The 11,323-nt window shown below is 42.4% G+C and overlaps 1 protein-coding gene across 2 annotated transcripts in view; it reads right to left on the reverse strand.

Moving 5' to 3' along the window:
- The window catches only part of spon1b (spondin 1b), a 57,254-nt gene extending 55,539 nt beyond the window's left edge, over nucleotides 1–1,715 (reverse strand). The window contains exons 1-2 of one of the 2 annotated variants that reach the window (XM_062547216.1): nucleotides 1,148–1,715; nucleotides 46–152 (exon numbers count right to left, since the gene is read on the reverse strand). In XM_062547216.1, the coding sequence (XP_062403200.1) occupies nucleotides 46–152; nucleotides 1,148–1,382 (342 nt within the window). In that variant the 5' untranslated portion in view covers nucleotides 1,383–1,715. The remainder of the gene's footprint in view (nucleotides 1–45; nucleotides 153–1,147) is intronic. The other variant, XM_062547215.1, reaches the window with a different exon arrangement.
- Nucleotides 1,716–11,323: the final 9,608 nt, after the last annotated feature.

An 11,323-nucleotide genomic window follows, 5' to 3' on the forward strand; every position in this document is an offset into this window, starting at 1 on the left:
CATCTGATGACATAAAAGTTGTAACGTATGCCAGACGTCTCTTACCTGGAAACTGCCTGCATAATCATCATCACGCAGTCCGTCTCTTCCCTCCCTCAGGGCTACCAGGATAAAGCCCCGGAAAAATGCCGGGCTGGTGGCAAGCAAACTCACTGGAAAGAAAGAAGAGGGAGAAGATGGCTGAGCAGATATATAGGTCAGATATGACAGAGATGTGTGCTGCATAAAAGGTGTGCCCTCCCAGGTGTGTCAAAACCAGCAGCTAACTGTCTAGGCACCCGCCGGAGAAATTCTTAAGAACTTTTAAGCTTTTGTGCTCCCTAAGAGTGCATTCAATCCTCTGGCACGACTCCTTCAGGAAAAGCATGTAGAATCATGCTGAAGAGGCCATGCGGAGCCTCCGTGACACACCTGAAGGTAAATATGCAGCTGAATCCAGCGCTCGGTAGGCAAGTCATTCCATCCACCCCGTAACCACTGCACCTGGGTGGGTTCACGTTCAGGTTCAGCGGCAATCACATGAGATGTCACTCTTCCGCAGGCAGTTATTTCAGGGCTCAAAAGAGTGAGTGAAGTCTCGAAAAGAGGTGTCGAGGAGATGTTCTCTGAATGTCTGTTCTGCCCCCGCGCTAGTAATGCTACATGCACAAATGAGTAAAGTGTGTGCAGTAAGGGAAACGCATGGCTGTTTATCCCATGTTAATAGCCCGTGCCAGTATGTTTAACAACACATCATGGTCGTTTGAACAGACAACTTAAAGACATTGTAATAACACCATAATCAGTATATTCGTATTTAATTGGCATATCGTGCCTGCATGTATTTGTATATTGACTTTTTTCCCTCAGCCCATGCCACTTGGCTTCTGGTATTGTGCACATTATCGTGTTGGCAAGGAAAGTAAAGAGCGTGCATATCCACACGCTGCTTAACTTGAATGCATCCTCTCTGTGGAAGTAAACTAGCCTACTAACTTTGTGTAATAGCCATCTCAAAGCAGATCCATTACATGTGTCTCTCTTCTATGTTTTGAAATTGTTTGATTGCTTTGGTTTTAGAATTGTGCACACTTCTGTAATATTTTGAAGTTTACGCTTATACTCGTCAAATAAAACAGCGCACGTCTCAAGAGCTATTATACCTTACCTCTATAGGTACTCCCAGGTTGGTAATGTTCAGGATCTCCTTCAATCCGTAGCCTAAACTCATGATGGCCATCCTTGCGAGTGCCCTGAGTCTGAGCCCGCTGAATCCTGCTGCAATAGCCATCCGATTTCCCCGATCTCTCCGCCGCGAATTCGTCTGTAAAGGCGAATGCGTTGCGCACAAAACTGAACAACACGTACAGCACCACCAAGGTAAAGCGACACATCCTCATCATTGCTACTTTGACTGGACTTGGTTTTCAGTCCCTTGCAGCAAAATAGATTCGATATCTTGTACGCACACAAAACCGGTCAAAAAAGAAATGTCAACTGCAGAAGAAAAGACCAAACTTGACTGTTTGGTGTGAGTCCATTCACTCAGCAGGAGACGGCTGGGGTAGAAGGACAAGATCCATGCCCGCGCTGAGAGGTCCCTTTGACTGATGAACCCACTGCTGAAGTGTGTGGGCTACTAGTGTAAGGAGCGCGGGATGTTGACTTAAGCGCGGTGTCATTCACAAGCATTCAGGAAATAGCCAAACGGATGGGAGCGCAACAGCAGCAGCTGTCTCCCTCGTACCAAGCGGAGGGAGAGCGAGAGTGAAGAGATATAGCCAGCAGACTTAAGCAAATCCCCGACATTCCTGCCAGTGTCTCTTGTGAAGACGAGCGCTTTGACATTCTAATTGAAACCAGGGAGTTGCCAGCCAGTAGTTTCGCAACCGTTATCCGAACCAGAGGAAATGTAAGATACAAGGGAGACAAAAGTTTCGGAAATGTTACTGTTTATCTATTGATCGATGAGAAAATTAACAAAGGTTTTACTTAAGAAAGATGTCACTTTATTTCAATATACAACTGCAGTAGGCCTATTCAAATGTGATTAGTTGACGATGGCATGTGTCATTGCATGTATTACACGGTCGATTTCCGAAACTGAGTCAGTGTATTATTAACCACGTTGACCACTTAGCCTATGGTTCTTTCAATAAAACGCTACACCGGTAGATGTCACCAAGAGTATCCCGGCCGTCAGCTTCCATATGACCTCTAGTCAGCAGCTGCAAAAGAGATGCTCGGTTTGTTCCTTGAGTGTAAATCTGAAAATGATCTGAGAGTAACTCACTTTTTTCATAGGCATTTCTCATCAGTTTATTCTATTTCATTGTATTTGATTTTCTCGTGAAACCAGATTCGTTTCAAATGTATCATAGATGAGGATAATTGCAACGATTTTTTTTCTTCAAATTGATGCTCAACACACAGTAGCCTACGAAACTTACATTAAAAGTATAGCAGTTCAGTTCAATTAATTTGCATTAATTATGACATTATGATAGCTGCTCATAAGCAGCGTGACATGCACATTTTGTACTGGTGCATCGTGCATGCTTATCAGGTAGAACATGTGTGCTGCTATTTCCAAATTTTAATCGATTTTGCGTCTTTAATGATCTGAAATAAAATAACTATAGATGATACTTCAGACATCATTCCTGTTGTCAATATTATACTGGCACATTCGTCAATATGTAGTGTGTTCTTTTGCCTCTATTTAAGACATTGCCAGCCAGACTGAAGGTTATCTTATCAGCCTGCTGATAGGAGAACAGATCTAACAGGTGCTTATCAACCCATATCTCACATAATCAGAACATTGTCCTCTGACTGATAGAGGGGATTGTTGTTAGCCTGTCTTCAGAAGGCAAACAATTGGCTGAACCCTTCATATCTGACACAGTTGTCTCCAAATATGCCACCTGCGATTGGTGTAAATGAAATGAATTGCCCTGCCAAACATCTCTTGCATCTGTGAGGTTGGGACTTTTTTGTAGTCCCCACAGAGGCCTTGTCAAAGAGACTAATTCCGCTTTTGTCGTGGGGACAGAAGCCTTCTTCCAGGCCTCTGTGCCTGAATGCATTAGGGCTGCATTAGAGAGGGTTCACTCCAGTCAGACGATCCCTCATCTGTGAAGTGGGTGCCCTCTTGTAAGTTTGAACACATTTGCACCCCCCCCCCCCCTCCCCCTCTCTCCTTGCTTTCCCCCCTCTGGCTGTAGACCATAAATCGAAAATGTGAAAGCTTGCATCACCCTCTGGCAGATGGGCCCATCAATTCACTCATAACATTTCTCAAGTGACTATCCCCATATACCCCGCAACAAAGTAAAATATCAAACTTTAGATGTATTCATGTATTAATTTATGTATTGCTTATATACATCAAATACATGGTATTGCTATTTTAGATATATGCAGTATATTTGAATGTTTTACCACATGCATCTACCTGTCCATTGACTGACTGCCGCTCCATGGGAGAATGTTCCGCAACAAAACTGGCCTATAGCCTTAGCTGCAGTCTCAGGCAGACTAGTGGTATAACAACGGTGCCATTCAAATAATAGGTGCAATCTGAAGTCACACAGGCAAAATTACAGGTTATCACACATATTACCAACACACACAATCACATGCACTGAAAGACAGAGAGAGAGAGAGAGAGGTGGAGGAAGAGGGAGATGTACACCCACAGATGGAGGGAAAGAGAGGGGGTGAGAGGAAGAAGAACAAGCAAAAGCCGATGTGTTCCAACATAACAGACCACATCCAGTGGGTGGTCACCCAGCATAACCAATACAATAAAACAATGTAGACCAACAAAATGGCGAAAACATGACAGATTCAGGTCAGCATGACATTAGGTATACCAGACAAAAAACACAATTTATTGTAGAGGAAAAAACAACTCTTCTATCTACATCAACCGAGCCTGAATAATGGGTTTGCCATTTTAAATTTAAGACTGGGTGACTGTTTTAAACTTCCTGTTTACTATTTATGTGTTTCACTCCTCCCAAGAGCAGGAAATGCTGCTGACTGCACACTTAGTGATTGCACTGTGGCACAGAATATATATGAAAAGACACTAACAACACAAGAATAGTTGCTTTGAGATAAAGGGCTGTGACTGTTTGTTTAACATTTTAAAAAGACCGTTTAAAAATAAAAGAGATTTGGGATAGGGCAGATTCTGAATGATGCAACATGAAGTTGTTGCAGCTTTTGAATTTGGTCTAGACATTTTGCTGTGAGCTTTGAAGTATTGTTATTGTCATGGTACTGATTAAAATGTATAATTTGGCAAATCGGCATACTGAGTTACACTTTATGACATACAAAAAGGAAGGGTGATAATGATTCATTTAATTGTTAATGTCGATGTTAAATGTTTAAGTTAATGTTTTAGGATATTCCACATTTTTCACATATTTGTAATATCTCGAGTAAAGGCTCCTACACTCCAAGTCCGATTTGTCACTTATGAAATTTTGCATCAAGCGAGACTGTTCTGAAAGTTTTTTTTCATCGCAACGAACTTTGTCCTTGATGTGTACAGTACTGTACATACTAATTAGAATATATGCGCTTACAGTAATAGGCTGCATCATTTCATGCAAATATTTCGTCCAAAATATTGGACTTGGTGTGTACAGGCCTTAAATCACTGTGAAATCTGTGAGGCCTTTGGAAATGCCCAGACATACTGGGTTCAGAGGAGTTTGAGTAAGCACAGAAGTGCTTTCACAGTTTAGACACACTTTGTTGCCATTTACACATAAATCTATTCTGGAAAGAGAAAAAAAATAATGAAATAGACAAAGATCTGGGACTTCGCGTCAAATTTTGATTACACATTTTTATGGCCCCCCCAGCACCTGACGAAACCTTCGCCTAAAATCTCAGGTGTAAAAAATCTCCCATATATATGTTAATCACTTGCAGCATCAGCAGAGTTTGAACAACTTGTAGTCCAGGGGCCAGAGAGAAGCCTACAGGGCTGAGCTTCCTCACCGACTCTCTCCCTCTCTCTCTCGCTCACTCTAGCACACACACACACACACTATATACACGCCCACACACACATACACACACGTGTGCGCACGCACACACGCACACACACGCACACACATAAGGACACATCATTAATACACATGCACATATAGAAACAAAACACACAACATATACACACAATAAAAAGATGGACACACATAGACAGTCTATACCCATATATAGCCCCCCCACGCACAAACAAACAAACAGGCTTTCATTCTGCAATGTTTGCTCAAACAAAGAGCTTTGATCCCCCTCAGTATTCAGACTACTCTGAGAAAGGTCTTTGCATTGTTTGCTGCCTTAAGCAGCTCCTCTGATCAGATTTGATAGAGCAATGAGAGACTTCTTCAGCAGGTTGACAGCTGGCCAAGCTGAAGCTTCTCTCTCGACTGCTGACGGTGCACTGTGTGTGATATTCCTGACTTCCTCCTGTTTCGCCTTTGATCAATTCTAACTAACTTTGCAAAGTGTCCTCCTTGTCATTTTTCCGGTTGAGTAATTCTTGGCGAATGCGAGCTGTAGACCTTCATGACAGGTTGGATTCTGCAAATGTGTTTTGAGATGTTTCAGCCCTGAATATTTCATATCCTCCCATCCAGTCATTAGCCATGAAGGTCCGGACATACTACTCATCCACAGATTCCCTTGCACAGGAGAGATTCCACTCGGAAATTTCACATCAAACTGAGAATATACACAATGCAATACAGTCTTCCACTCCCAGCCCAACTTTCTGGTTGTTCATATACAGTAGGTGTTTAGCAACCTGTAGCATGACAATGTGATATGACTGAGGTGTTACTGTAATTTCACGATTCACGCCATATTCAAAATGAAGGCAAGATGAGTTAAATAACCTGTAATTGCATTATTTAAAATCCAATGTAACACTACCAATTCACCACCATGTTCTTTGAAGGTAGGGGTTTTTATGTTGAGCTAGAAAGAGCTATGCTCAGGAGTTCAGGAAGATGCCTGCTGTGTATTACATCAGAGAGACTGCCACTGGCAAACATCTTAGCCAGAGAACAGGACTGCTACTTGGAGCCACTGAGATACACCCCATACTGTTTGTGAAATTTTAAAAAGGAACATTTCTGTTATATAATGTTGATTATATTTTATTCTGTTTCCTGATGTTGGTGCTGCGTATGGTCTACTGTATAGTCCTTGATCACAGTCATGTACAAGCTCTGAACATAACATGTATGACAAATACCCCAGTCATTGTTGAATGGTTGGTCTTGTACACATTAAAAATGTGGCCAATTGTGTAGAAAACAGTTCAGTGTACACCTACCTTACTGACACATGAAACAGGCAGGGATGTACTGTAGCATGTCATGACAACAGTCTTTAGTAACTAATTGTACTATTGGTAAGTCTGATATAATATTGTCAACTAAAACAGCACCAGGTAAATAATTGAAGCTCTTTAGGATGTCACATCACCAGAGGTACCACAGACTTCAAAAGGTGTTGCCACAATGTGCCATGACAGTAACCTTCACAATAATATACGAAAACAAAACAATGGCCCTTGAAGTGATGCAGTTGATATGTAAACTTTGCATCAGAGTCAGTGAGAGAAGCTACAGTATTGTGATGTTGGATTTCATTGGAATTTAATTATAATGTACTCCCTCAAGTGTAGTGTCTGCACATGGCATTTCATCTAATGTAGAACGAATTTAAGACAATACAAATCATGGCAAATGGGATTTGACTATTAGAGTTCCCCACTAACTATAGGGCAAAATTTGGATGCGAACTCCGTGAACCTGTTGTCCCCACCCCCCTGTCTGCCTGGTGCACGTCCCTGAATGTTTACTCAGCGGGATAGAGCACATTCAGAGAGAGAGAGAGAGAGGGAGGGAGAGAGGGAGGGAGAGAGAGAGAGAGAGAGTGGGAGGGAGAGAGAGAGAGGGAGGGAGGGGGTGTTGGGGGAGTAAGGTAGGGCTGGAGGGGTCCGATGGCTTCCTGGCCTAATCTGATGAACATTTCTGGGAGCTAATGTACTGTACCGGCAGCAAACCTTTTCCACTGCAGATCTCCATGGGCTGAGGTCCACACAAAACTAATCAAACCCATCTGAACAAATCCTCCCATGGTTTGCTCATTTCACAAACAGGCGTGTATCGCAACGGGACCGTTCAATTTGTCATGGACATACTGTATTTGAAAATGGAACAACACTGGTTTATAAGACTCGTGTTGTTTACTGTTTGACCTTGTTTACTCTCTCAGGAATAGCTGTGTGACCATTCACTAAATACTTCAATCTCCTGTAAGCATAGTAATTCAATGTTCCTATACTCAATCAGCTCATATGGTAAACCTCCGCCCCCACTTGTTTGCACCTTTGCTATGGTTACATGTTGCTGATTGACCTTTTCTTGTAAATCAACCATCATCTAACTGCACCGCAGATCTCAACACTGGAGAGACACAGACCAGAGCACTGAGAGAACGTTCAGAGGAGAGAGAGAGAAAGAAGGAGAGGGCAAAAAAACAACCCTGACTGGCAGACAGGGGCTGCTTTCCTGAAGGAGCTGCAGCCGAGAGAGAGAGAGAGAATAAAACGTTGTAAAAATTGGCGTCTGACCAAAGGGCACCATTAAGAGCTCCCCGAAAGCCAGGAGCTCAGCAGATCCAGCGCTTGATGAATACATTATCACCCCGGGCAAATTTACAAGCACCGTTATGGATGGCATCAGTGACTTTTTTTCTTTTCTTGCTCATTGGTGAAGAAAGGGAATAATTCTTTACTGCATGACAAAGCAGAGAGGTATGAATTTCTCATACACCTTTGCCTCTCATCAACACCGTATGCATTCAGCCCTGCTTCATGCTTGCTATTCTTACCGCATTCCCTGGATGATTTTTTTTTTTTTTTTTCAATACAATTTAATTTGTAGCATTTTTAAAGACTCTTGAGTTCACACGGTGTGCACAGACAATTACTTCAGAAGCACACTTGTCTCTTTCCACTTGAAACATTTAGCTCTAGTTAAGAAGAAGGACCAGAAAATTGTGCAGTTTATGTGTGTGTGTGTGTGTGTGTGTGTGTGTGTGTGTGTGTATGCGTGCGTGCGTGCCTGTGTGAGTGTGTGTTTGTGTGTGTGTGTGTGTGCGCACTTTCAAAGTTGCCAGAAGCAGAACATTGGCTGGTAAATAATTGAAAGGCAGGCTTGGGCTGTGGCCTGTGATGTAGCCACAGTGGGGCTCTGGAGCTCCCAGTCTAATGGCACGGCGCTCTCAGCCACACGGAGACCCCTCTCCACTGCGCAGCCCGCACAGTTTCATTACCATGACGTTGGGTGATGGGACCAGGACTGCACTGAATGCTAACCTGCCACTAATAGCTTTGGCCACCCACATCCCTGTTCAATTCTCCCTCCCTCTCCCTCTCTCTGCCTCTCTCTCTCTCTCTCTCATTCTTTCTTTTTCACTCTCTCTATCTCTCACACACACACTTTCACATACAGACACACAACTTTCACACACTTTCACACACACTTAACACTATGGGTTTATAGCTGACACAAAATAACAACAGTCTCCAAATATTGTTTTGAGCCTGTAATTCAATTGAGCCCAGTAACACAAATACAGGAGTAAGTAAGCACTTTCAACAAGATTAGACTGATACAAATTCTGCAAGCCAGTCAGGAGCCTTTCTCTCTACGAACACAGTGACTAGGAATGCAGGTGAGTAGGCTACAGCTACACCACCAAAATGTTGTGTATGTTGCTTCTGAATGAATACATGTGCAAAAGCGGGTGCCCTTTGACGGCCTCTACCACCGAAGCGGACCGTGAATTCTTCCACTCATGCAAGCAAATAATAAAAGCAGCGGAGTGTCCTACTTCTTTTGAAGGGCCACAAGGACGCCAAGGACAACAGTGAAATATTTCCCAATAACCAGGCCCCGGCGAACGACCCAAATGTTTTCTCTCGGAGTGAATGGAGTCCTGAAGACGGCAGATAAACACGGCAGACAAAGGCCCCAAATATGAGAGGCACCCCAGCTTGTGATGGATGTCGCCGGTCTCCCTGACCACAGCTCCTCCGACGTGGATAGAGAAGCACGAGGAGAATGCACACATCCAGCATTTCTATTTGACAACACCACAGACACGCCACCCCAAGTACCCCTTTCCCTCCCCACCCTCAAAAAAAGATTCACAAAATGAATCCTTGCAAATACTCTCACAAATATTCAGCACTAATTCTGATTATGTATTCTCCAACAACAACTCTGAACTCAGAACCAGACTGTCAGGAAAGTAGAGGCTTTCTGACCTTTACTGAACCCTCGGCACCAACAGCAGTCTTACTGTAAGAAATGTACGAAAAGTTTCAGTAAGACAGAAAGAGAAAGAGAGAGCGAGGCATCTTGTCCCCTTTTTTTTAATAATAGGCCTTTTTTTCCTGACCTTTTCAAACTGTTCTTTAAACAGAACTGGTTAATAAGACACTTCAGCCGAAGGGCTCCACACCTCGGTGGCATCTGCCCACATCTCTGAACTATTTCCCTCATGTATATAAAGCTATGAACTGTGGAGGCGGAGGATGATGATCACTTCATACCGGTGGTGAGGCTTTGTCAGGTGGTTATCAAGTGACCACGCAGTGGGTCAGAAAGTAGTCAGACTCATTAAAGTGTAACTACGGCGAAAACTGACCCCAGTGTCTTTTTCTGCATGAAAGCACATCAAATAAAATGGAGACAGTATTTTTCATTGATCAAGTAGGCTACTACAGAGCTTGCACGTACTGTATATATAGCCCAAAATCGCAAACAGTGGATTAGCTATGGGCCGTGAACCAAATGCTTTACAAATAGCAAAACAGCACCAAACTTCATCAGTAGCTTGCTCCTCACACATAAAATGAAACACCAATAACGCTAGTGAACCTAAAGTTTATTACAAAAGATTGTTAAGAAGACTTACTAACTGTTCCCCTACCAGCTCCTCTCAAAGGAAAGTCTACTTCACAAGAGATCTTGACTTTCCTTCAAGAGGAGAGTTGGCTTATCTAGACCCAGAGACAGTTGATAAACTAAAATTGTTTTGCTAGAACTAGTGGACTACCACAAAGTTGCTAAACATATGATATTTCAGGTTAGTTTGCAACAATATACAAGTTTAACCAAAGTCCTTAGCTGCTACCTATCTAGCAAACATACATTCCCATTCACTTTTTTAGTTTACTCCACAAATGTTAACTAGCTAGCTAGCTAACTCAGTTAACAGGCAAAATTAAATTATTAATTCTGTGTCCAAAAGAGTGTTTCATTGGCATCACAATAAAATCAAAGACAAATCAAATCAAAGACAAAATGTTTTGACACACCTATCATCTTGGTAGAACCGCGATGAGATGAGCTGCAACTATATGATAAATGCTTTGCGGCGGGTCGGCGGCTTGCGACAGCGGATCTTTGGTAGGCTACATTTGGACATTATGTTTTTGATGTGGGACAGCTATAGTTAGGTTACAATATAATCCCTAAACACTAGATGGGAGAAGTTCTTACACATGGGATCTTTAATTATTCTAAATTCATCTTTAAGCGTATACTTTTAAGCATTTTTTTTAAATGTCCAATAGAAATGTTTCTAGCAAAAGGCTATGTCCAGACTTGGCTTCTTTTTCTGTCGTGCAGATGGCTGTTTCAGTTTTTAAAAAGTCTACCATAGTTTTTTGTTTTCATTTTTGTGATCCGTCAGCGGTCAAAACAACAATGTGATGTATAGTATTTTACTACTAAAAGTTGAACATTTCTCAACTTTGTCTCTAAGCTGCAGAAAAAGATGCCTGCGATCACATTTTTAAAAGAAGCCAGGGACTTTTTTGAAAACACAGTCTTGGCTTCTCCATAGGGTTATAATGTAAAATGGACGCCGGCGAAAAATACTGTGAGTCTAGTCTGAAAATAGCCTAAAGCAGCAACCTACAAAAGAATGAAAAAAGTAAAAAGGTCTGAACACTACAGAAAATATTAAATCAACTAGTTTGTTTGAGTGCAACACAATTGCAGATTGTCCTAGGCTGACATACACTGGCTTGATACCAGATGGGCAAACAACTGATGCTTGTTCAAGAGCAGCAGAATCAACTCACAGAAATCCTCCACCAGATAATAATCTCTGTCTTCTCTTGAATGCTGACATTACTTGGGGTCTCTTTGCTCCATTTGTTTGTGTTTGATAAGGTGTCTGGTCGCACAATGGCAGGCTTACCGGTGACAGACATCCCCAAGATGCAATC

This window comes from Sardina pilchardus, chromosome 10 (assembly GCF_963854185.1).
Source record: "Sardina pilchardus chromosome 10, fSarPil1.1, whole genome shotgun sequence".
NCBI lineage: Eukaryota > Metazoa > Chordata > Actinopteri > Clupeiformes > Clupeidae > Sardina > Sardina pilchardus.